This window comes from Hypanus sabinus, chromosome 15, assembly GCF_030144855.1.
Source record: "Hypanus sabinus isolate sHypSab1 chromosome 15, sHypSab1.hap1, whole genome shotgun sequence".
NCBI lineage: Eukaryota > Metazoa > Chordata > Chondrichthyes > Myliobatiformes > Dasyatidae > Hypanus > Hypanus sabinus.
In genome coordinates, this window is record NC_082720.1 from 81,385,603 (window position 1) to 81,413,011 (window position 27,409).

Below are 27,409 nucleotides of genomic sequence, written 5' to 3' on the forward strand. Positions count from 1 at the left end.
CACGGAATTGTCCGAGCAATTATGCTGATCCTTTATCACTTTTCCTGCCACTACTTCTCCTACATCTACAATGGCCTCTGGTGATGGGCTCACGCACCACATAGAGGTGAAATAGGATTTGTTGATCTTCTCAGGTTAACCCAGTCAATTTCGCACACTGGTGGTGTTGCTCATATCCGAAAGCGCGATGTATTAGTTTGCACTTTAATTAAAGCTACAGATAGTGATCGCATTGAATACTTAAGGCATGGGAGCCATTGGATCAATAAATTGTCAATAAAATGTGATAAGATCTTGGGGAAACAAAATCGACACGTGTTTAAAGTTCTATTGCGTACTAAAAATACCCGCCTCTAGTAATTGGACTGAATGACGGGCTGATGTACTGAAGAACAGGATTAAGTCAAAGTCTAGTTATGATGTCACAGGTCCGCCTACTATCAAAAGTTCAAAATTTATGGAAGAAAGTCGCTGTCTAACATGCGGGATTACGACGAAGTTACCGCTTTCCTAGGAGACTGGGGGCCACATCAGAAACTCATCTTCGCCCTTTTGAGTCTTAGCATCATTCCGAATGGTTTCACCTCATTAAGCATAATTTTCGTCGGAGATGTCCCAGAACATCGCTGCTTAATTCCCGAGAATCTCAACCTCAGCGAAGCATGGAGGAACAGGACGATCCCGCTACAGGGTCCCGAACAACGGCGCAGCAAGTGTACTCGGTACCGGCTGGACGTGATACTGAACCTTTCGCAGACATTCCCCGACCCAGACTTCCTCAACGTGTCTGAGATCGAACAGGAACCGTGTCTGGATGGATGGGAGTACAGTAAGGAGCAGTACATCTCCACATTCGTCTCCGAGGTATGTGGTGTTACCTGCAGCAGTGAAATATTGTGATACGTTCAGATGTCTCAATACATGGGTAATTCTGTATTTTACCGAGCAGCACGATAACGTGGCTCGACGGTCGTTGTCTGTATGGGTCTGTACGTTCTCCCGGTGATATCCCAAAAAGCCGTACGGGTGGGATGACTAAATTGTGGGTCTGCAATGTTAGCGCCGGACGCGTGGCGACATTTGCTGCAGCCCAACACAATCCTCACTGATCTGATTTGACGTAAACAACGCATTTTATTATGTTTCGCTGTAATTCTGATATAAGATGGAAATATATGAAACAGGATAGCAATGATTTATACGGAAGTGAGGAAATAGAAATCAAAACCGAGCTCTTTCAAAGTCTAGGGGTAAATGAACAGTCTTATAATGGTGCAGAGTTCCGTTCAGTTTAGGTCAAGGTAGTTGCTGGCGTACCGTTGAGGGGGTGAGGGAGAGAGAGAGAGAGGGGGGGGGGGGAGAGAGAGAGAGAATGCCGTTGCCGTCGCATCTTCGGTTATCTTCTTGTCCTCTATTGTCACCGACTGTGACCCCGTACGACCGTTCTTCAGTGGTAGACTTGTCACCCAGGCAAGGGTGGACACACAAACAAGCCCCGACCCGTCGCACCTTCACACACTGTGGGCCTCTGATCGATTCCCTCTACACCACCTCTCCGCTACCCCCTCCCCTCTACCCCCACCCCTGCCCCTCCCTTCTGAATCCCTGGCAGTTACTTCGGCTCTAGTCTTCATCTGTAATCTTCATCTATTACCTTCACCTGCAACCTTGCCTGCATCCTCACCTGTGTCACTGTCAAGGTCAACCACCAGAGTGAGACTGGAGCCTTGCCATACCAAGATAAGAAACTATCTATTGGTGTGTTTGGAACTGTCTCTTTGTGTCCCCATGTTTACTGTCCATGTCAAAGAAGATTCCCAGCCCTAAGTCCTGTTCCCAAGGAGGGGTCCTGGCTCGGTGTTCTGTGTGCCTGTGCTCAAGTCCAGGGCTAAGTCTGGGCCTTGTGTACTCATCCAGTTCTGATACCTCACCCAGCCCTGTGTTGGAGATTCCTCGTCCTGTGCTGGAGTCCCTCATCCAGTCCAAGCCTAGTCCTAGAACCTCATCCATTCCCAGTCAAGGCTTCGTATTCCCAGTACAATCTAGAGTCTAATCTGTTCCTAGTCCCAAGTCTGCACCTGGATCTGGGTTTCAAGCCCTAGTCAAGACCAACATTCCAGATCCCCGTCCAGTCTCTGGATCGGAATCCGTCCAGGCTCATAGTTCATCGTCCAGGTCCCGCTTTCCTAGTCTGAGTCCTAGCCCAGGCCCGGTGTCCTTGTCTCGCCCAGGGCCTGTGTCCATGTCCAGCATCATTTCCCCCCAACTTCCCTTACTTTCTCGATAATCCTAGTACCTCTGCCTTGCATTTGGGTCCACTATTACCACCCCCCTTGCAACATTTCTACTCAGCAGCTTATTGAAATTCCGGCTTTGAACTTGGTTTAAAATTGTGGGTGAATTTATATGAAAGCAAAACTTCATAGCCCACTATTTTCTAAGCTCCATGCACCTATCCAGGAGTCACTTCAAGAACCCTATTGTATCTGCTTCCACCACCGTAGCTGGCAGCCCATTCCACCCACTCACCATTCTCTGCGTTTTTTTTTTAAACTTACCCCGACACCTCCTCTGTAGCTAGTTCCAAGCACCTTAAAACTGTGCCATCTCGTGTTAGCCATTTCAGCCCTGGGGGAAAAAGCCTCTGACTATGCTCATGATCAGAGTGCCTCTGAGCTTCTCCATATGTCACAAGAGCATGGCTGATGTGCCTTAAGGCTATTTTCCAGACTCGTTTTTAATTCCCTTAAAACCCATAGATCTAGCACCCAGTCTAGATCTTCAATAAGATGTCACACAGAAGGATAGTCAGCAATGTTACAGGACACAGAACTGGGAGTAAAGAACACAGAATGCAGAAAGGTAGAAACCCATAGATCTGGCTTTCCATGACCGCAGTGACTGAGCCTTCCAGGGTAGAAATTCCATCCACTGACCTCCCCTTTGATGGAAGAAATTTCTTCCCGTACCCCCATTTTGAAATGAGCTACTTTTGAAACTGTTTAGCCATGAAAATATCTTCTTTGCTTCCTGCTTGTCAAGCATATATCAGTGAAATTGCCCTTCATTCTTCTGAACCCAAGAGAATTTACTTCCTATTTGCTCAGTCCCTCATGCTACATTTCCCTGGATCTAGCCGAATGGGTCTCAGCTATATTCTTTCTACAGTAATTACATCCTTTCTTAGATAAAGTGACCAGAATTTCACATTGGCCATGATATTTTGGCTTACCAAGGTCTTAAATAATTCTGTTACTATAAAAGCCTACACATTATTTTTGTCTTCAAAGCCCTTGTTACATTTGTATGTTGGCTTTTAGTGCCTTATGTACAGGCACAGCTAAGTTCCTTTAAACATCAATGTGACTCAATCTCTCACCATTTGACAAGTATTCCGCCCACTTTCAATTGTGTTATCAAATCACCTGATCTTATATCTTTACAATTTCCATCAGCCATGTTCATTCCCATTATTCTGCTCAGTCTATACTCCTCGGAAACCTTTCTACATTCTCCTGTGTTCTTTACTCCCAGTTCTGTGTCCTGTAACATTGCTGCTTATCCTTCTGTGTGAGATCTTATGGAATGTTTTTGAAAAATTTAGATACTCCATATCCACTGATTCCCTTTTATCTACCCTACTCATCACATTTTCAAAGAACTCTCTGCAGACTAGTCTATCATACGATTGCCTTAAAATTCCAGCCATCCAGCTTCACTCCTGTCCTCTGATATTGCCTGTGTGGAATTTGCACATTCTCTGTATGCTTTATCCAGAAAACTAGTTCTTCCCATATTATAACCATATGGCCTCAGTTAGTTGTCAAATTGCACTTTCATATTGTAGGTGAATAAAAAGAAAATGAAAGTGAAGTTGTGCATGTAAGAGAGTATAGGTGACAGGGAATGGGGCATTGAGGTTGATAGGAGTCAGGCTGGGGAGCCTCCTATTGCCATTGTGTTCAGTGATGACCCAGGTGCAGAGGGAGAGATACAGAAATGGAATGAACCGTTTGCAAGAGCCAACAATCAACTCCACTTCATCGATTAAAGTCTCTATTAATTGCTGATTAAAGTGTAAAGAAAAATTGACACAACGAGCCGAATGCAGAAGGCGAGCGAGGGTTCAGTGGTGACTAACTTCCTTTTAATCACTGATGATAAGGATCTTTTGCCGGAGAAGGAGTCTGTGCAGTGGCCTGTCGCTGTGTGGAGGCTCAGTGTGGCCGGAGGGTAGGCCTTCGCATCCGAGTGCCATCTCTCATTCTCTCAGTGTTGTTGGAGGTTCTCTATTTATGGATTGGACTGTCAATTGTGGACTTTTTCAGTCTTATGGTTTTTTTATATTCTGTGTTTTTGCCCATTCTTTCTCGTTGTTTTTTTGTGCAAGGGAAGGGTTTGGGGAGTTGATGTTCTTGTTGCGTTTTGTTTGTGTTTTTTTTTCAGCAAGGCTAGGGGATTTGGGGTGGTTGATGATCAAGCTAACATTCTTTTTTGAGTGAGGGGAGAAGATTTGATGTTTCTTTTTGAACAGCTTCCATGGTTTTCTTTGTTTCGTGGCTATCTGGAGAAGACGAATCTCAGTTTCACACTGCATACATACTTTGATAATAAATGAACTTTTGAGCCTTTGCACTTTTTGAATTTTGAATCTTCAGACCAAGTTTTGGAAAAAGTTCTTCATATTGATAGGTACTAGATAGCAGAGACATGATTGGTAGAAAAGCTTTTTTCGGTACTGTATGGTTCTGACTTAGATTTCCAGAATATCCATTAGGGTGCATTAAAGGTTATTGCAGTTCTATGTTTTTAAATACTTATTTACATTAGCTTGCTGAAGTTTCAGTTCACTACTCCGCAGACAGTCAACTTTATTCTGAGACTCATTTTCACATGGCTCTGGTTGTCTCATGAAATGGGTCCGGTCCCGTCACTTCATCAAATGCAAGGAGACTGTACAGAACAAAAGGATAATGATAAATATTAGGCCAACAGGGCCATTAACTAAAACTCTCAACTAAAATCTAGCACCATTACAGTGGCTCAGAAATGGTAACTTCATACTAAATTTATACCATTCTTTTAGGACATTGATCTAAACCTTCTAAATAGTGGTATTAATCGTTTTTACTAGACTGTGGATGAAGGTAAGCAGAGAGTGTTACTGCTGTTGTGCTTCAGACAAGACTTGACAACACTGAAGTAAAGGAAGGGAGTTAAATACAACTACCATGAAACCCTAATTGGCTAGAATGTGCATTCTCATGAGCGTGATTGTCGCCCTTTTCATTTGCCCTTTGAGGGCAGCCAGACTCTGTGGCAGATTTCATGGGTGTGAGGTCTATGTCATTAGATTAAAGACATAGATTTCGGGAATATCTTAGAGTCATAGAGCACTGCAGTATAGGAAAAGGCGTTTTGGTGCACCTAGTCCATGCAGAACTCTTATTCTGCCTAAGCCCATCGGCCTACAGCTGGAGCTTTGCCATCCGTACGCCTCCCAATAGTCATAGAGCACCAAAACATAAGAAGGAATTGAGAGAAGAAAGGATTTTGGAAGGAATTGATAGTGGAAGACAGGAATTTCATGAGTCAGGGATCCTGACATTTATAAACACAAGAAGGTCAGCAGATGCTGAAAGTCATAGCACGTATAAAATGCTGGAGTAACTCAGCTGGTTAGTCAACGTCTATGGATAGTAATGAATAGTTAATATTACAATCTGAGTCCCTTTGAAAATCATTGACAGTTCATTTCTCTCCGTAGGTGTATCTGTTTGGTTAACCAGAGATATTATTTGTTTATTATAAAATGACAAGTTCTGATACAACACAAAGTTTGCCAGGCTATTTTAAAGGGCAGTCAACAACACAAAGCGCATGGAGTAACATGTAGGCCAGACGAGAAAACGACTGGGAAGTTATTCTTTGAAGGAAAATTATGATCCAGCTGGATTTTAGTACCAATCTTGTAGGACTGTGTCAATCATTATTGACTCAAGCTGTGAATTGAATTTAAATTCTATAGCTCTCCTGGTAATATTTGAACTCATGTTTCAGGAGCTTTCTAAATTATAATTGTAATAATTTAACCATTTTGCCACTATTTCCATTTTAATATTCATAGGACCTTGTAGTTCCTTTAGCTACATTGATCTAGAATTTTACTGTTGCAGTTCTCTGCTTATCTGATGTCTTCTATCTATTTCACAGCAAGCTTAGCCAGGATAGAAACATATATTAAAATCTACTATGCTGCTACCATTGATAACCAAATGCAGATATGGTGCTTTCTGTCTTTGAGGATACTTTGTTATAACAAGACTTCTGTAGCAATGGTAACATCTAACTTCAGGTAGGTGGATGGCTCTGAATTTCCAGCAGTAGGGCAAGTTTTGCACAAATGATGTGGAGTATTGTGAGCTGTTTGCTAATTCAGAGCTCTGGGCATTATTGCATCCAGTTAGTGCCAGCAACAAATCCAGCTCACAGTCTTCTGGTCTACCTGGATATAATCCTACAAGACGAAAGCTTTGACACTCTTGTTAAACAAAGTAATCAGCATAAATCCAAAAGCAAGGCAAGTAGATGGAAGAGAGAGAAATGGAAGAATATGCACTTGCATCTGGATGAAAATATAGAGTGGAAGGAAGCTCAGGAGCAGTATTGACCAACTGTAATAAGCTTTTTCTATATTTCAGTAAATATCCTTATTCTGATCAGTGAATGAATACAAGATTGAAGAATTTCAGTGTCTTTTAATATGACAAGAGAGTTGTAATAAATAGCATGATTTTCATAACCTTTTAATTTAGTTTATAAAATCTACATATTGTATTTTTGTAAGGCAGAAACTCAGGAGTATTACTGAAAAATCTTACAATATTTCCCATGCAAAATGCTGGGTTAAGACAATAATCTTAGTTAAACCAAATCTTACACCTCATAAGTAACATTATCTTCAATATTTCATATCCATACGATTGCCACTGAATAATAATTGCCATTGAGATTAGGCTGATGTCAATGCTGGTTTGGTGACTGAACTGAATAGTGCCCACAATGGCCTAAAACAATAAATAGTATTTAGACATTCTGATGTCTTTTTGCATTTCAGTGGGATTTGGTGTGTAACAATAACTGGAAAGATCCATTCGCTACATCAGTGTTCTACATGGGAGTGTTAGTAGGTTCCTTTACTTCTGGAATATTATCAGACAGGTGAGCTGTTTCCTTTATTTATTTCACATAGTCTATTTCTGTTATAAAAAAACTGACTGTAAATTATTTATATTAAGAAAATTCAAATGTATGAAGTTATACTCCTGTATTAACTCACATATTAGTAAGCTATCATGTGATATGATATCAATGGTCCTGAGTCCACTTCTATCAATTCTGCACTGAGTCTCTTTGAGAGCCAGAACTGCAGGAACTCTAGATATTCCATTCAAATCTTGAAAGTTCAAAGTAAGTTTACTATGAAGTACATATGCTATCACATCATACCTTGAGATTAATTTTCTTGCAGGAATTCACAGAAAAACAGAAATGCAGTAGAATTTTATGAAGAATGATACATAAACAAAAATAGACTGCTAAATACACAATGTGCAAAAGAAAACAAACTGTGCTAAAAAGAAATACAGAAAACATAACCATATAACAATCACAGCACGGAAACAGGCCATCTCGGCCCTCCTAGTCCGTGCCGAGCTCTTAATCTCACCTAGTCCCACCTACCCACACTCAGCCCATAACCCTCCACTCCTTTCCTGTCCATATACCTATCCAATTTTACCTTAAATGACACAACTGAACTGGCTTCTACTACTTCTACAGGAAGCTCATTCCACACAGCTATCACTCTGTGAGTAAAGAAATACCCCCTCGTGTTTCCCTTAAACTTTTGCCCCCTAATTCTCAAATCATGTCCTCTCGTTTGAATCTCCCCTACTCTCAATGGAAACAGCCTATTCAAGTCAACTCTATCTATCCCTCTCAAAATTTTAAATACCTCGATCAAATCCCCCCTCAACCTTCTATGCTCCAATGAATAGAGACCTAACTTGTTCAACTTTTCTCTGTAACTTAAGTGCTGAAACCCAGGTAACATCCTAGTAAATCGTCTCTGCACTCTCTCTAATTTATTGGTATCTTTCCTATAATTCGGTGACCAGAACTGCACACAATATTCCAAATTTGGCCTTACCAATGCCTTGTACAATTTTAACATTACATCCCAACTTCTGTACTCAATGCTTTGATTTATAAAGGCCAGCGTTCCAAAAGCCTTCTTCACCACCCTATCTACATGAGACTCCACCTTCAGGGAACTATGCACTGTTATTCCTAGATCTCTCTGTTCCTCTGCATTCCTCAATGCCCTACCATTTACCCTGTATGTTCTATTTGGATTATTCCTGCCAAAATGTAGAACTTCACACTTCTCAGCATTAAACTCCATCTGCCAACGTTCAGCCCATTCTTCTAACCGGCATAAATCTCCCTGCAAGCTTTGAAAACCCACCTCATTATCCACAACACCTACTACCTTAGTATCATCGGCATACTTACTAATCCAATTTACCACCCCATCATCCAGATCATTTATGTATATTACAAACAACATTGGGCCCAAAACAGATCCCTGAGGCACCCTGCTAGTCACCGGCCTCCATCCCGATAAACAATTATCCACCACTACTCTCTGGCATCTCCCATCTAGCCACTGTTGAATCCATTTTATTACTCCAGCATTAATACCTAATGACTGAACCTTCTTAACTAACCTTCCATGTGGAACTTTGTCAAAGGCTTTGCTGAAGTCCATATAGACTACATCCACTGCCTTACCATCGTCAACATTCCTCGTAACTTCTTCAAAAAATTCAATAAGGTTTGTCAAACATGACCTTCCACGCAAAAATCCATGCTGGCTACTCCTAATCAGATCCTGTCTATCCAGATAATTATTAATACTATCTCTAAGAATACTTTCCATTAATTTACCCACCACTGATGTCAAACTGACAGGTCTATAATTGCTAGGCTTCCTTCTAGAACCCTTTTTAAACAATGGAACCACATGAGCAATACGCCAATCCTCCTGCACAATCCCCGTTTCTAATGACATCTTAAAGATCTCCGTCAGAGCTCCTGCTATTTCTACACAAACTTCCCTCAAGGTCCTGGGGAATATCCTGTCAGGACCCGGAGATTTATCCACTTTTAAATTTCTTAAAAGCACCAGTACTTCCACCTCGTTAATTGTCATAGGTTCCATAACTTCCTTACTTGTATCCCACACCTTACACAATTCAATATCCTTCTCCTTAGTGAATACTGAAGAGAAGAAATCGTTCAAAATCTCTCCCATCTCCCATGGCTCCACACATAGCTGACCACTCTGATTCTCTAAGGGGCCAATTTTATCCCTCACTATCCTCTTGCTTTTAATATAACTGTAGAAACCTTTCGGATTGACTTTCACCTTATTTGCCAAACCAACCTCGTATCTTCTTTTAGCTTTTCTAATCTCTTTCTTAAGATTCCTTTTACATTCTTTATATTCCTCGAGCAATTCCTTTACTCCATGCTGCCTATATCTATTGTAGACATACCTCTTTTTCCGAACCAAATTTCTAATATCCCTTGAAAACCATGGTGTTTTCAAACCTTTAACCTTTCCTTTCAACCTAACAGGAACATAAAGATTCTGTACCCTCATTATTTCACCCTTAAATGACCTCCATTTCTCTATTACATCCTTCCCATAAAACAACTTGACCCAGTCCACTCTCTCTAAATCCCTTCTCATCTGCTCAAAGTTAGCCTTTCTCCAATCAAAAATCTCAACTCTAGGTCCTGTCCTGTCCTTCTCCATAATTATATTGAAGCTAATGCTATTGTGATCACTGAACCCGAAATGCTCCCCAACACATACATCTGTCAGCTGACCTATCGCATTCCCTAACAGGAGATCCAACACTGCCCCATCTCTAGTTGGTACTTCTATGTATTGTTGCAAAAAACTATCCTGCACACATTTCACAAACTCTAAACCATCCAGCCCTTTTACAGAATGGGCTTCCCAGTCTACATGTGGAAAATTAAAATCTCCCACAATCACCACCTTGTGTTTACTACAAATATCTGCTATCTCCTTACACATTTGCTCTTCCAACTCACGCTCCCCATTAGGTGGCCTATAATAAACTCCTAGCAGTGTTACTACACCTTTCCCATTCCTCAATTCCACCCAAATAGGCTCCCTAGAGGAGCTCTCTAATCTATCCTTCCAAAGCACCGCCATAAGATTTTCTCGGACAAGCAATGCAACACCTCCTCCTCTGGCCCCTCCTACTCTATCACACCTGAAGCAACTAAATCCAGGAATATTTAGTTGCCAATCACAACTAAATATTCCTGCAACCATATTTCATTAATAGCTTTCCTGCAACCATGTTTCACTAATAGCTACAACATGATAATTCCAGGTATCAATCCACGCTTTAAGCTCATCCACCTTTCTTACAATGCTCCTAGCATTAAAATAGATACATTTAAGATACTCTCCACCTCCTCCTCTCTTTTCATCCCTAAGAATGCATTCAAATTTATTATCCTTTTCTTTCTTCTCCCCTACATCTTTGGGCTGAATGCATCCCTTCTCCATCACCTGCCTTTCCTCCCTCACACACTGTCTATTTACTTGCTCTACTGGTGAACTAACCTCCTCTCCCATAGTTTCCTCAAATTGATTCCCGCCCCCCCATCTTTTATTGAAAACTTTTTTTTATTGCATTTTTAAGTAGTTACAAAATGAAGTATGAAAAAAATGTATATAACCCTTCCCCCCTCCCCCCTAACTGCCCTATAGAAAAAAAAGAGAAAGAGCAAAAAAAAAGAAAGAAAGATTGTCTGGTTGTTGGAAGATCTCCACATGATCCATGGGATTCGTAAAAACTTTAATATGTATATTTATTTCTTTCCCCAAATGACCAATTTTTTCATCTTCAGAGCATCTATAGATTTAATCCTGTCTTTTGTAAATAAGGGCTCCAAATTTTCAGAAATGTTTCATATTTATCTCTTAAATTATAAGTGATTTTTTCTAATGGAATACAACCATAGATTTCTTTCTTCCAAGAGTCTATACTTAAATATGTATCCGATTTCCAAGTAACTGCAATAGCTTTTTTGGCTACTGCCAGTGCAATTTTTATAAATTCTTTCTGGTATTTATTTAGTTTGAGTTTTGGTTTTATCCCTTCAATATCACCTAATAAGAGTAATATTGGATTATGAGGAAATTGTGTTCCTGTAATTTGTTCCAGTAAAAGTCTTAAATTTGTCCAAAAAGGTTTAATTTTAGAACAAGACCATGTAGAATGTAAAAAAGTACCCGTTTCCTGGTTACATCGGAAACACTGATCCGATAAGTTTGGATTTAATTTATTTATTTTTTGTGGTGTAATATATAATTGATGTAGAAAATTATACTGCACTAATCTTAACCGAACATTTATTGTATTTGTCATACTATCAAGACATAGTCTTGACCAATTTGTTTCTTCAATTTTAATATTCAAATCACTTTCCCATTTTTGTCTTGACTTATGGATTCCTTGTTTAATTGCCTGTTTTTGAATCAAATTATACATACAAGATATAAATTTTTTAATATTTCCTTTTTGAATTAAAATTTCTATTTCATTAGGTTTCGGCAATAACATTGTTTGACCTAATTTTTCTCTTAAATAAGCCCTTAATTGAAAGTAACAAAATAAAGTGTTATTTGATACTTTATATTTCTTCTTTAATTGATCAAATGACATTAATATACCTCCTTCAAAACAATTCCCTATATATCTAATCCCTTTTTGAATCCAATTATATAAAAGTTGATTGTCCATTGTGAAAGGAATAAGTCTATTTTGAATTAAAGATCTCTTTGCTAATAAAGATTTTTTTGTCTCATCATCAACATTTATCTTATTTCATAAATCAATCAAATGTTTTAATATAGGAGATTCATTCTTTTCCCGTATCCATTTAGATTCCCATTTATATATAAAATCTTCTGGTACGTTTTCTCCTATTTTATCTAGTTCCATTCTAACCCATGCCGGTTTATCTTTCTCGAAAAAAGATGCAATAAATCTAAGTTGATTTGCTTTATAATAATTCTTAAAATTTGGAAGTTGTAATCCTCCTAGATCAAATTTCCATGTCAATTTTTCCAACGATATTCTTGACATCTTACCTTTCCAGAGAAATTTCCTCACATATTTGTTTAACTCTTGAAAAAACTTCTGGGGTAATTGTATTGGTAATGATTGAAATAAATATTGTAGTCTAGGGAATATATTCATTTTTATAGTATTTACTCTACCTACTAATGTTATTGGTAATGCCATCCATTTATCAAGATCTTCCTGAATTTTTTTTCAAAAGTGGTAAATAATTTAATTTGTATAAGTTTTTTATGTCATTATCAACTCTTATACCTAAATATTTTATACCATTTGCTGGCCATCTAAATTGAGTTATCAATCGACATTGATTATAATCTCCTTTAGTAAGAGGTAAAATTTCACTTTTATCCCAATTTATTTTATAACCCGATATTTTCCCATATTCTTCTAATCTATAAGATAATTTGCGTAGTGAATGTAATGGATCTGTTAAATAAAGTAGAACATCATCAGCAAATAAGTTAATCTTGTATTCTTCCTGATTAACTCTGAAACCCTTAATATCTGGGTCCATTCTAATTAATTCAGCTAGTGGTTCTATTGCCAACACAAACAAAGCAGGTGATAATGGGCAACCTTGCCTAGTTGATCTTGATAACTGAAATGATGTTGAAATTTGACCATTTGTCACTACTTTAGCTTTAGGATTAGTATTTAAGGGGTTAATCCATTTTATAAATGATGTTCCTAATCCATATTTTTCCAATAACTTAAATAAAAAATCCCATTCCAATCTATCAAATGCTTTTTCTGCATCTAAAGCAACTGCCACACTCATTTCCTCTGTCTTTTGCGCTAAATGGATTATACTAAATAACTGGGTTACATTATCTGCCGATTGTCTATTTTTGATAAATCCTGTTTGATCCATATGCACTAATTTTGGTAAGCATTTAGATAATCTATTAGATAAGATTTTTGCTATTGTTTTATAATCGGTGCTTAATAAAGAAATAGGTCTATATGATGCTGGTTTTAAAAGGTCTCTATCTTTTTTTGGCAATACTATTAAAATAGCTGTTGAAAAAGATTCTGGAAGTTTATGCGTTCTTTCCGCTTGATATATTAACTCCATAAAAGGAGGAATTAATAAATCTTTAAACTTTTTATAAAATTCAGGTGGAAAACCATCTTCTCCTGGAGATTTATTACTTTGAAGTGATCCCAAAGCTTCTTCAACTTCCTTCAATGTAAAAGGCATATCTAATCCCTTCTGTTCTTCTGTATTTAATTTTGGAAGAGTTATTTGTAATAAAAATTCTTCTATCTTAACATCATCATTCTTTGATTCTGATTTATACAACTCAGAATAAAAATTCTTAAAAGCCTCATTAATTTCTAGAGGCTTATAAGTAATTTCATTCACTTTTGTTCAAATTGCATTTATTGTTTTGGAAATCTGATCTGTTTTTAACTGCCATGCAAGAACTTTATGTGATCTTTCACCTAGTTCATAATATCTCTGTTTAGTTCTCATAATTGCTTTTTCTGTTCGATATGTCTGGAGTGTATTATATTTTAACTGCTTATTAATAAGTTGTCTTCATTTTTCTTCTGTCATATTTCTTTGAGATTCTTTTTCTAATTTTATAATCTCTTTTTCCAATTGATCTATTTCTATCATATATTCCTTCTTAATTTTAGAAGTATAACTTATTATCTGGCCTCTCAAATATGCTTTCATTGCTTCCCACAATATAAATTTATCATCAACTGAATGTAAATTTGTATCTAAAAAGAACTGAATCTGCTTTTTCATAAAATCACAAAAATCTTGATGTTTTAGTAGAATTGAATTAAATCTCCATCTATAAATTGATTCCTCTTTATCTATCATTGTCATTATTAAAGGAGAGTGATCAGACAATATTCTTGCTTTATATTCCACATTTTTCACTCTATCTTGAGTATTTGTTGATAATGGGAAAAAATCTTTCCTTGAGTATGTTTTATGTCTATTTGAATAGAATGAATAATCCCTTTCTTTTGGATTGATTCTTCTCCATATATCAATCAAATTTAAATCTTTCATCAATGATAGAGTTAATTTTGCTACTTTTGATTTTGTAATAGCCTTTGTTGATCTATCTAAAACTGGATCTAAACAAAAATTACAATCTCCACCTATTAATATTTTATCATGTGCGTTAGCCAAATTCAAAAAGACCTCCTGTATAAATTTTACATCATTTTCATTTGGTGCATAAATATTCATAAGAGTCCATAGTTCTGAAAAAATTTGACAATGTATAATTAAATATCTTTCTGCCGAATCAGTTAATACATTTTGTATTTTAATTGGTAAATTTTTATTAACCAAAATTGCAACTCCTCTCACCTTTGAGTTAAATGAAGCTGCAATAACATTTCCAACCCAGTCTCTTTTTAATTTCTGATGTTCTAAATCCGTTAAATGAGTTTCTTGTAAGAAAGCTATATCTATTTTCATTTTTTTAATATATGTTAAAATTCTTTTTCTTTTTATTGGTCCATTAAACCCATTAACATTAAAACATAAAAAATTCAATAGATTAGTCATTATTTTTAATTATGTTACTCCAATCTATAATAATACCTAATCTTTCAACTTTCATTGTATCCTGGGAAATCTTTTTAGAAGTCTCCATGTTGCTATGTGTGTCCCCACCAATCATCCAGACAAAAGAATAGAAGAAAAATAGAAAATAAAGAAAAAAACAAAATACCCCCCTACTAATGTTGTGAAAGAAAAAGAACACATTACCCCCCCCCCCCTCTATTGTACGGGTCATGGCAGTCGCCATGATTACACACATGAATCCCGTAGTAACCGATTAAAGCTCCCCAGCCCCCCCGCAACATAAAAAGTATATATATAAAAAAAACATACTATTCTCAGTTATTATTTCTAAAATTTTACTTTTCTCCCTTATATCATCCTTAAATGTCCATCAGTTCCATTCGCTATCTCTGTCTTCATCTTTAACCATTACATTTAGCAGTCTCTACGTTTAATTAGCGAAGAGATGGGAGTTTTTGTGCGAACACCTCCGCTTCTCGATAATCAGGGAAAAATCTTTTTCCCAAAAAATTATCAGGGAACGTCACGTGATGACGTGGGATCGAGACGCTGGAACTCAGCCCTCCCGTAAAAAAGTTAATAAATTAATGTTTAAGTGAAGAAAAGTGAATTAATACTTTTTTAAGGTTACTCATAAACTACTCTGGATTGTTTTAAGCCATGCCTCATAAACAGAGGATGAAGAAAACTACTTCCGCGAAGACCGCTCAAGTTGGAACAGAATCAAGGCCTACTTCTACCGAAGAACCGCGGACTCGGGTACAACTCACCACCGGCGAAACAGAACAGGAGAGCGCGGCAGCATCGGCCATTTCTAAAGGAAAGGATCAACGACAACTGCGCATGCGCAAAAGAGCGCAACCAGAACTACAAATCCCAGCAACGACTGAAACCGACAGTGAAAGTGAGTCTGAGAGAGAGTCGGACTCTCTGGAAAAATCAGACGAAGATGGAGATGAAAGTTCCTCTGAAAATACAAAAAAGACTTTGAGGCAAATAATGCATAAATTAGAAAAATTAAATGCATTAAAAGTAATTAAAAGTAACCAAAAAGTAATTAAAGAAAAAATAACAAATATAGAGGCTATGTTTGATAAAATGACAAAGAAACAGGAAAAAATGGAAAAGAAAATTATAGATTTGGAAGTCAAAGTGGAAGAAATGGATGGAAGAATGAAGAAGATGGAAGATGATAATGATGCCTGGACATCAGAAAGAAAACAACTCGTGGGAAAAATTGATAAGCTTGAAAATTTTAGTAGACGCAACAATATTAAAATTGTTGGGCTTAAAGAAGGTACCAAAGGAGAAGACCCAATAAATTTTTTTCAAAAATGGATTCCTGAAAAATTGGAAATGGGAGAAGAAACTTCAATTGAGATTGAAAGGGTGCACAGAGCCTTAAGACCAAGATCTCAAGATGATCAAAATCCGCGATCAATTTTGATAAGATGTTTAAGATACCAGGATAAAGAAAAGATTTTGAAGGCGGCTGCCCAAGGTGCTAAAAGAAGAAACGGTCCATTGATGATAGCAGAGAAACCAGTTCTTTTTTATCCTGATATAAGTTATAACCTTTTGAAGAGAAAGAAAGAATTCAATCCAGCTAAAAATGTTTTATGGAAAAAAGGTTATAAGTTTTTAATGCGTCACCCAGCAACACTGATAATTTTTTTGGAGGAGGGAAAAAGATTTTTTCCCCCCATCTTACTAGTTTAAAGTTTGCCCTGTAGCCCTAGCAAACCTCCCCGCTAGGATATTGGCCCCCCAGGATTCAAGTGTAACCCGTCCTTCATGAACAGGTCACGCCTGCCCCAGAAGAGGTCCCAATGATCCAGAAGCTTGAATCCCTGCCCCCTGTTCCAATCCCACAGCCACGCATTCATCCTCCACCTAATTCCATTCCTACTCTCACTGTCGCGTGGCACAGGCAGTAATCCCGAGATTACTACCTTTGCGGTCCTTCTTCTTAACTGCCTTCCTAACTCCCTATACTCTCGTTTCAGGACCTTTTTCCCTTTCCTACCTATGTGATTGGTACCTACATGTACCACGACCTCTGGCTCCTCACCCTCCCACTTCAGGATATCTTGGACACGATCAGAAACGTCCCGACCCCTGGCACCAGGGAGGCAAATTACCATCCGGGATCCCGATCACCTCCACAGAACCGCCTGTCTGAACCCCTGACTATCGAGTCCCCTATTACTATGGTCCTCTTTCTTCTATCCCTACCCTTCTGAGCTACAGGGCCGTCCTCTGTGCCGGAGGCCCGGCCACTGTCACTTCCACCAGGAAGGCTGTCCCCCCCCCCCCAACAGTACTCAAACATGAGTACTTATTGTCAAGGGGTACAGCCACTGGGGTACTCTCTAGTACCTGCCTCTTCCCCTTCCTTACCGTGACCCACCTATCTGCCTCCCTTGGCCCTGGAGTGACCACCTGCCTGTAACTCCTCTCTATCACCTCCTCAATCTCCCTGACCAGGCGAAGGTCATCGAGCTGCAGCTCCAGTTCCCTAACTCGGTCCCTCCAGCTGCAGTTCGGTGCACCTGGCGCAGATGTTGACGTCCGAGAGGCTCGGAGACTCCAGGACCTCCCACATCCAACACCGAGAACAACAAGCTGCCCTCACACTCATACTTCCCAAATAACTGACAATAACAAGAACTAAAAGATAAGCCTACTGTGCCCTCTTCGGCCTAAGCCCCCTGAGCCCAAGCCCTACACTCTGCTCCCGGCGCACTTCGCTGCCCGCTTCTTAAGGCTGCATTCTTTTTATATCTTCCCTCCTTCCCAGGCCTCCTCATGCGCCTGCGCAGTCTCGCCTCTCAGAACTCCGATCTGAGAAGCAATTGGACAATTTGAAAATGGCCGCTGCCGCACTTCCTCTCAAAGCCTTGCTGCCCTCTTCCAAAAGAGAACTACCTCACTCAATCTCTCCTTTTTATATCTTCCCTCCTTCCCAGGCCTCCTTCATGCCAAAACAAGAGTTGTAAAGAGCCCTTGAAAGTGAACCTGTAGATCATAGAACCAATTCAGAGTAATGGGGAATGAAGCTATCCCAACTAATTTCAGGAACCTGATGGCTCTATAGTAACAATAATTCCTGAACCAGGTTGTATAGGACCAGATGAATCTGTACCTCCTGCCTGATGGAAGTCGTCAGAAGAGAGCATGGCTTGGATGGTGGTATTGATTATCCTATATCTAGCCTTATTTCTTCTTCTATTTCCATATTTTCTTCTGCGGCTGCACTACACGAGATGAGGATATGCTGTGGGTCGTTCTTGCAGAAACGTGGCTTCAGGTCAACATTCATCAATCTACAGGCCATGACACTCAGGGACTTTGGTTATATTCTTATGTGACTGCTAGTACTGTATTTTGGACCTTGGCCCCAAATGATTACTGTTTCATTTGGCTGTATATATCTGTATGTTTGAATGACTATTAAACTTGAACTTTTATTCAAGCTGGGTATGTTTAAACCTTCATAGAGCCACCTTGGAGCCAGTGAGTATTTTGTCCTGAGTTTATTTTTAGCCTTTTCATTATGAGCTCATAACAATGTACCAGGTCCAACATGGCTTTTCACTGACATTTTATTTGACCTCATCAGAACCTTTGAGTCCATTACTCAAGGAGGGACAGGAAGGACAGAAGGAACACCTCCAAATTGTGCTGCCCACCAAAATATATTTTCATCTTACCTTTGCTCCACCAAACCTTGATATTAAATATCAGAATTATTTTCACATGAAATCTGTCAAGGATGGCAACACTATGGTCCCATAACATTTCTCAGCCTGCTGCAATTCAACGTATCACCTCTGACAAGCTTTTCAGTAGAACTGAGCTAAAAAGAATAAATTATGGTCCAGAATCAAGCTTACCAGAGCCTTGCTGACAGAACTGCAGTCTGCAGATAATGCTTGATGAGGCTCTGTTCCAAGTTATCTTCAATGCTTATGAGAATATATCTTATCAGACAATATCCATAATACCATTTCCCATCTTGTCCCTGCTACACTTCGTGGCCCTTCAACACCAAAGATTCATGGTGATAGTTTGGAACAGATATCCTACATCTTTGGAGACATATCTCAACAAATATCTGAACCAACTGATCGTAGGTGCTTTTGATTGAGGAAAACTGAGAAATTCCTGCCCAAAAAATTGTTCCAGGTGATGAAGGAGCATTTGCAATGTTATTGGGAACCTCATCACGAGCACATGGAAGATACCGACTGCACACCTATCTGATCAATCTGTGGAAGAGCCTACAATTCCCACATTGACTTCATCAGCCACCTCAGAACACACAAAACCAAAATGGAAGTAGGTTATCCTCCATCCAAAGGGGCTGCTCACAACAAAAATTTTTCATTCCTTGCCTGAATTAATCAGACAAAATGAGTATTTAGGCGTGATTTTAGAATATGTTGAGCTATATGTGTACATTTATATATATTTTTGTCAGTAAATATGTTTATTCTATTTTCCAGGTTTGGGAGGAAAATTGTTATGTTTGCGACAATGGCAGTACAAATTACATTCAATATTCTTCTCGCATTCTCACCGAACTTGGAAATCTTCAGTCTAATTAATTTCTTCAGAGGTCTAGGTGATATTTCAAATTATGTGGCCGCCTTTGTTCTAGGTGAGTTTCTATGCTATTCAGTCTATCTTTTTCTAAATTTAATGATTCTGTGACTCTTGGCATGAAGTTCCAGTAACTAGAAAATAGGAACAAGCTCAAACTCTGTATCATTTATTTTGCTAGAGATCTATCAAGTACAGAGCCAAATTTGTGTATTTTGAGGAGCTCTCCTGTCAATTTTCTGATTTCTGGAGGTTGTTGTTCCGGTTAACTTCATCTGTCCTTGTATGACAAAGTCACCACCTCTGGAACCTGTTCAGTAAATCTTCACTTCACTCCCTCTTTGGCAACTACATCCGTTATTGGACGAGGAGGCCAAAGTTATGTGCAATATACAAGTATGGCCTCACCAAAGCCTCCTACAATTGTATTAAGACTTGCAAACTCCTGAATTAAATTTATTGTAATAATAACTATAATACCAATTGCCCTTTCAGTTGTTTTCTGCTCCTGGTTGTTGACCTTCAGCAAATGTAAATGTATCTGCAGATCCATTTGATCAACAGCAGTATTTAATTTATCACCATTTTTCAATATTATCCTTTTCCATTATGTGCACCAAAGTAGATCACCTCATATTTTTCCACATTGTATTCCATATGCCATGTTCTGACCCACTAATTCAACGTGTCCACATCCTAATGAAGCTGCTTTGCATCTTTCTTCGTACTTGTAATCCTACCTTCTTTAGTTTTGATAATGAACTTGCAAACTTTACATTACATCTGCAGCTTGTTACCACCCAAACCGGACCTGCTACAATTTGCCTACTGACACAACCGATCGACAGATGACGCAATAGCCACTGCTCTACATAGTATCCTTACACATTTGGAGATGAAGGATGCTTATGTGAGAATGCTTTTCTTGGACCATAGTTCGGCATTCAACACCATAATTCCATCCAGGCTTGACAGGAAGCTAAGAGACCTTGGCTTTGACCCTGCCTCGTGCAGCTGGATCCTGGACTTCCTGTCAGATTGCAGGAAGGTGGTAAAAGTGGGATCCCTTACCTCCACACCTCTGACTTTCAACACAGGAGCCCCTCAGGGCTGTGTACTAAATCCTCTCCTTTACTCCCTGTAATTGCATGACTGTGTCACCACCCACAGCTCTAATCTGCTAAATAAATCTGCCAACAATACTACATCTATTGGCCTAATCTCAAACAAGAATGAGGTGGCCCACAGGGAAGAGGTCATCTCTCTGACAAAGTGGTGTCAAGAAAACAATCTCTCCCTCAATGTCACAAAAACAAAAGAGCTGGATGTGGATTACAGCAGGATTGCAGATGGGCTAATCCCTATTGACATCTATTGATCTGGTGTTGAGAGGGTAAACAGCTTTAAATTCCTCAGCATTTACATCACCGAGGACCTTACTTGGTCTGTACACACCGGCTGTGTGGTGAAAAAGACACAACAGCGCCTCTTTCACCTCAGACGGTTGAGGAAGTTTGGTATGGGCCCCCAAATCCTAAGAAGCTTCTGCAGGGGCACAACTGAGAGCATCCTGACTGGCTGCATCACTGCCTGGTATGGGAACTGTACTTCCATCAATCGCAGACAGTGGTGCAGACAGGCAAGCCAGTTCCAGCTGTTACCACCCAGGAAATGGTACCACAGCATAAAAGCCAGTACCAACAGGCTCCAGGACAGCTTCTTCCACCAGGCTATCAGACTGATTAATTCATGCTGATACAATTCTATTTCTATGTTGTATTGACTGACCTGTTCTACATACTGTTTGTTATAAATTACTCTAAATTGCACATTGCACATTTAGATGGAGACATAACAAAAGGATTTTTACTCCTCATGCATGTGAAGGATGTAAGAAATAAAGTCAATTCAATTCAATAGTCCTCTCAGCTAAGTCAGAGATGTGAAGGAAATGAGGCTTTGATCAGGATTAAGCCTTGTTCAGTCAGACGAAGGGGAGGAACTTGGGAAGAAGGAATGCAGCAAAAACAAAGGTAACAAAGGCTTTATATGGGTGGAAATATGCACACACTTCAATCTTGTGTCCAGGGATGAATATTCAAATGAACATAGAAAATAGAATGAGATGGGTGACTTCAATATTCCTGATATTGATTGGCATACCCTTAGTAGGAGAGGTTTAGTTGGGGCAGAATTTGTTTATCTCCAGAAAGGATTCTTCCTTTGGCTCTTGCTTAATTAAAATACTTTTGGTTTAATTCACCCTTCCTTTACCTATTGCACCCCTATGTACTTCAGTAAAGTACCCCAATTTGTCTTCTGGGGATGCCTTTCCTCTTTAAACTAATTTGTATTGGATATGACCGGGCAATGTGGACTACCCCCTAACTTCTCACTATTTTTGCTCTTTTAACCATAGAACACTACGGCACAGTACAGGCCCTTCAGCCCTCCATGTTGTGCCAACCCATATAATCCTTAAAAAAATTACTAAACCCACACTACCCCATAACTGTCCATTTTTCTATCATCCATGTGCCTGTCCAAGAGACTCTTAAATACCCCTAATGTTTTAGCCTCCACTACCATCCCTGGCAAGTCATTCCAGGCACTCACGACCCTCAGTGTAAAGAAAAAACTTACCCCTGATGTCTCCCCTAAACTTCCCTCCCTTAATTTTGTACATATGCCCTCTGGAGTGTGCTATTGGTACCCTGGAAAAGAGATTCTGACTATCCACCCTATCTATGCCTCTCATAATCTTGTAGACCTCTATCAAGTCCCAGCTCTGCTGACTTTGCTTCATATGACTTGTTCTCCAAACCAGGCAACATCCTGGTAAATCTCCTCTGCACCCTCTCCATAGCTTCCACATCCTTCCTATAATGAGGTGACCAGAACTGAACACAATACTCTAAATGCAGTCTCACCAGAGATTTATAGAGTTGCAACATGATCTCTCTACTCTTGAACCCAATCCCCCTGTTAATGAAGCCTAGCATCCTATAGGCCTTCTTCACTACCCTATCAACCTGCACAGCGACCTTGAGGGATGTATGGATTTGAACCCCAATGTTCCTTTGTTCATCCACACTCTTAAGTATCTGACCATTAATCCTGTACTCAGTCTTCTGGTTCGTCCTTCCAAAATGCATCACCTCACATTTGTCCGGATTAAACTCCATCTGCCATTTTTCTGCCCAATTCTGCAGCCTGTCTATATCCTCTCGTAACCTTCGACAACCTACAGCTCCATCCACAACTCCTCCAATCATCGTGTCATCCGCAAACTTACTCACCCATCCTTCCGCCTCGACATCCAGGTCATTTATAAAAATCACAAACAGCAGGGGTCCCAGGACAGATCCCTGCGGCACTCCACTAGTCACCGACCTCCAGGCAGAATACGTTCTTTCCACAACTACCCTCTGCTTTCTTCCTTTAAGTCAATTTTTTATCCAAACAGCCAAGGTTCCACTAATCCCATGCCTCATGACTTTCTGGATGAGTCTCTCGTGAGGGACCTTGTCAAATGCCTTGCTAAAGTCCATGTAGACCACATCCTCTGCCCTACCCTCATCAATTTCTCTTGTTGCCTCTCGCTAGTTCCTGCCTCATCCCTTCAAAGTTAGCACTTCCCCACTTAAGCACTTTACCATTTTGTCTGTTTTTATCCCTTTCTATAGCTATGCTGAAGCAAAGGGAGTTGTGGTCACTCTCACCAATGCTCCCCCACCAAGAGGTCTGTCACCTGACCAGGTTCGTTACCCAGAACTAGATCCGGTATAGCCTCTCCTCTCATCAGCTGGTCCACATACTGTGTCAGGAATCCTTCTTGAACACACCTGAAAAATTCAACCCCATCTATCTCCCTTGCACTAAGGAGGTGTCAGTCAGTATGAGGGAAGTTGAAATCACCCATAACTACTACCCTGTATTTTGTGCACCATTCTAAAATCTGCCTACGTATCTGCCCTGTGTCCCGAGGGATATTTGGGGGCCTATAGACTACTCCCAGCACAGTGATTGATCCTTTCCTATTTCTGACTTCCACCCAGACCGACTCAGTGGAGATTCCCTCTGCAGCATCCTCCCTTTCTATAGCCGTCACCAGCAATGCCACCCCCTCCCCTTTTCTACCCTCCCATGCTATTCCCTTTAAAACACCTGAACCCCAGGTCCTGCATCATCCAATCCTGCCCTTCTTCCATCCAAGTTTCAGTAATGGCCAGAACATGGTAGTTTCACATATTAATCCATGCTCTAAGTTCATCCTGCTTGTTCCTAATACTCCGGGCATTGAAATAGACACATTTCAACCCCTTTTACTGGCTACAATTATGTTTCAACCCCTACCTGTCCTTCCTCATCAACTCAGAACTCTTAGCATCATGCCCTTGTCCTTCTACCTAATCCCTGCACTCACATTCTGATTGCCACCCCACTACCAGACGAGTTTAAACCCTACAGCTCTATCAGACCTGCCCGCCGGGATATTGGTCCCCCTGGGATTCAAGTGCAACCCATCCTTTTTGTACAGGTCACACCCGCCCCAAAAGATCTCCCAATGATCCAGAAATGTGAATCCCTGCACCCTGCTCCATTTCCTCAGCCATGCATTTATCCTCCACCTCATTCTATTCCTATTCTCACTGTCACGTGGCACAGGCAGTAATTCCGAGATTACTACGTTTGAGATCCTGCTTTTCAACTTCCTTCCTAACTCCCTGTAGTCTTCTTTCTGGACCTCTTCCCTTTTCCTATCTCTGTCATTGGTACCAATATGTACACGACCTCTGGCTGTTCTCCCTCCCACCACAGGATATCTTGGACGCGATCAGAAACATCCCGGACCCTGGCACCTGGGAGGCAAACTACCATCCGAGTTTCTTTCCTGCATCCTCACAATCACCTGTCTGACCCCCGACTATAGAGTCCCCTATTACTACTGCCTTTCTCTTCCTTTCCCTACCCTTCTGTGCCACAGGGTGAGACTCTGTGCCAGAGGCACAGCCACTGTCGCTTCCCCCAGGTAGACTGTCCACCCCGAACAGGAGTACTTATTGTCAAGGGGTAAAGCCACAGGGGTACTCTCCAGTACCTGACTCTTCCCCTTCCCTATCCTAACTGTGACTCATTTCTCTGTCCCCCGTGGCCCCAGAGTGACCACCTGCCTGCAACTCCTCACTATTACCTCCTCACTCTCCCTGACTAGACGAAAGTCATTGAGCTGCATCTCCGGTTCCCTAACTTGGTCCCTTAGGAGTTGCATCTCGATGCACCGGGTGCAGATGTAGCTGTCTGGGACAACGCTCCCAACGCCTTATATTATATTATATTATTATATGCCTTCTTTTTGACTTTTATGTTGGTTTTGACTTTTTCTTCTTAGCATAACTGCTAAACATCCTTCCCAAATACAGGATGTTCTAGCCATCGAGCTGATTATTGACTATAGGGGAAAGAAACTGAAGGTCCATGAGATAGTCCTCTTTAGAAGATCGGAGCTGGAGGAGGTCATTAACTTTAAATTCCTTAGCGTTCAGAGGATCTGTCCTGGGACTAGCATGTAAGTGCCGTTAAAATGAAAGCACAACAGCACCTTTACTTTCTGAGAAGTTTCTCCAGATTCGGTATGTCATCTAAACTTTTGACAAACCTCTATAGGTGCACAGTGAAGAGTATTCTGACAGGCTTCATCGCGGCCCGGTATGGAAACACCAATGCCCAAGAATGGGAAATCCTACAAAAAGTGGTGGATGTAGCCCAGTCTATCACAGGAAAATCCCTCCCCACCATGGAGCACAACAACAAGGAGAACCCACACCATCCAGAATTTCATCTTTGTCCCTCTATTTGCCACATTTTTATTGGTGTTAGTCTCCTCTTTTAAATCTTTGCCTCATTTTAATAATATTACCACCTCACTCACTGTCTGTATTCCTTGGTCCTGTCTGCATCTCCTCTTCTTTGATTCCAAGAGATAAAAAAATGCATCCATCAAGATGCTCTTCAATGAATACAGCTCAGCATTAACGCTTGTCATCACCCTGAAACTCATCAGCAAGCTCCCAGATCTTAGCCTCAGTTCCTCCCTGTGCTACTGGATTCTCAATTTGGTTTGGTTGAATGACAATTAAAGTTGAACTTGAACTAGAACTATCTTACAGGCAGAGCCCAGTCCGTACAGATTGGCAATAACATATCCTCCATACTCACCATTAGCACAGGTACACCACTGGGCTCTGCTCACTTTATACCTACAGTGCCTATAAAAAGTATTCACCACCACAACCCCGCCCCCGCCCCCCCCCCAGAAGTTCTTCTGTTTTATTGTTTTACAACATTTAATCACAATGGATCTACACTGATCAACAGAAAAAGACTCTTGTCAAATTCCATCTCAAAGTGAAAACAGATCTCTACAAAGTGATCTGAATTGAGATCACTGTCGGTCAGGGTCAACCATGTTGTGTCACAGCTGTCCAGTTGTGCAAGCCAGGGCAGTAAGATATTGAGAAAAAGCTCCTCCACTCCACGCATCTGATGGACCCAACGGAACAGCATAGACCGATACAGTAACCTGCCTTTGCCCCTTCTCCTGTCTGAAGAAACAGTTCTGCTGGGGTTAGTAGCTAAACCACACATGAAGGCCAGGAGCTGAACTTGGTTGTCAGAGGTTATTTGAGGCACATGCCATTAAGAGCATAAAAACCTTAAGGAATTAATTACAAATATAAAACACAAAATAACCGAGTGCACAAGTATTCACCTCCTTCAGGTCGGTATTTAGTAGATGCATCTTTAGCAGCAATTACAGCCTTGAGTCTGTCAGCTTTGCACCTCTGGACACTGCAATTTTGCCCCATTCTTCTTTACAGAACTCCTCAAGCTCTGTCAGATTGCATGGGGATTGTGAGTTAACGGTCCTTTTCAAGTTCAGCAACAGATTCTCAATTACATTTGTAGATTCTGACTTGGACACTCCAGGACATTAACTTTTTTGCTATTAGTTATTCCTGTGTAGCTTTGGCTTTATACTTGGGGTCATTGTCTTGCTGGAAAAGAAATCTTCTCCCAAGTTGCAGTTCTCTTGCAAATTGCATCAAGTTTTCCTCTAGGGATTTCCCTGTATTTTGCTGTATTCATTTTACCCTCTATCTTCAGTATCCTTCCAGGGCCTGCCGCAGTGAAGCATCCCCACAGTCTGATGCAACCTCCACCATGCTTCACAGTAGGGATGGTGTGTTTTGATGATGTGTGGTGTTTGGCTTATGCCAAACATAACATTTAGCCTGATGGCTGAAAAGCTCAATTTTGGTTTTCTCATACCATAGAACCTTCTTTCAGCTGACTTCAGATTCTCCCACATGCCTTCTGGCAATCTCTAACTGAGATTCCATGTGAGGTTTTTTTTCAACAGTAGCTTTCTCTTTTTGTCATTCTCCCATAAATCCGTAACTGGTGAAGCACCTGGGCGACAGTTGTTGTATGCACAGTCTCTTCCATCTCAGCCACTGAAGCTAGTAACTCTCCAAAGTTGTCGTAGATCTCTTGGTGGCCTCCCTCACTACACCCCTTCTTGTCCAGTCACTTAGTTTTTGAGGACAGCCTGCTCAATGCAGATTTGCAGCTGTGCCATATTTTGCCATTTCTTGATGATAGACTTAACTGTACTCCAGGTATCTTCGGTATCCATCTCCTGACTTCTGCTTTTCAATAACCTTTTTGCAGAGTTGCTTGGAGTGTTCTTTTATCTCCACGGTGTAGTTTTTGCCAGGATACTGACTCGCCAGAATTTGGACCTTTCAATACTGGTTTATTTTTACTACACTCAATTGAAATGCCTTTTTAACTGCACATGGAGATTTCCATTTAAGTAATTATGTGACTTCTAGAACCAATTGATGCTTCCAGTGAGATTTGGTATGTCACATTAAAGGGATGTTTACTCATGCAATCAATTATTTTGTATTTTATATTT

The 27,409-nt window shown here is 40.2% G+C and overlaps 1 protein-coding gene across 3 annotated transcripts in view; it reads left to right on the forward strand.

Moving 5' to 3' along the window:
• Positions 1-260: 260 nt before the first annotated feature.
• LOC132405628 (organic cation/carnitine transporter 2-like) overlaps positions 261-27,409 on the forward strand; it is a 42,034-nt gene continuing 14,885 nt past the window's right edge. Inside the window, exons 1-3 of one of the 3 annotated variants that reach the window (XM_059990590.1) lie at positions 261-864; positions 7,118-7,221; positions 19,329-19,483. In XM_059990590.1, the coding sequence (XP_059846573.1) occupies positions 481-864; positions 7,118-7,221; positions 19,329-19,483 (643 nt within the window). In that variant the 5' untranslated portion in view covers positions 261-480. The remainder of the gene's footprint in view (positions 865-7,117; positions 7,222-19,328; positions 19,484-27,409) is intronic. The other 2 variants (XM_059990588.1, XM_059990587.1) reach the window with 2 other exon arrangements.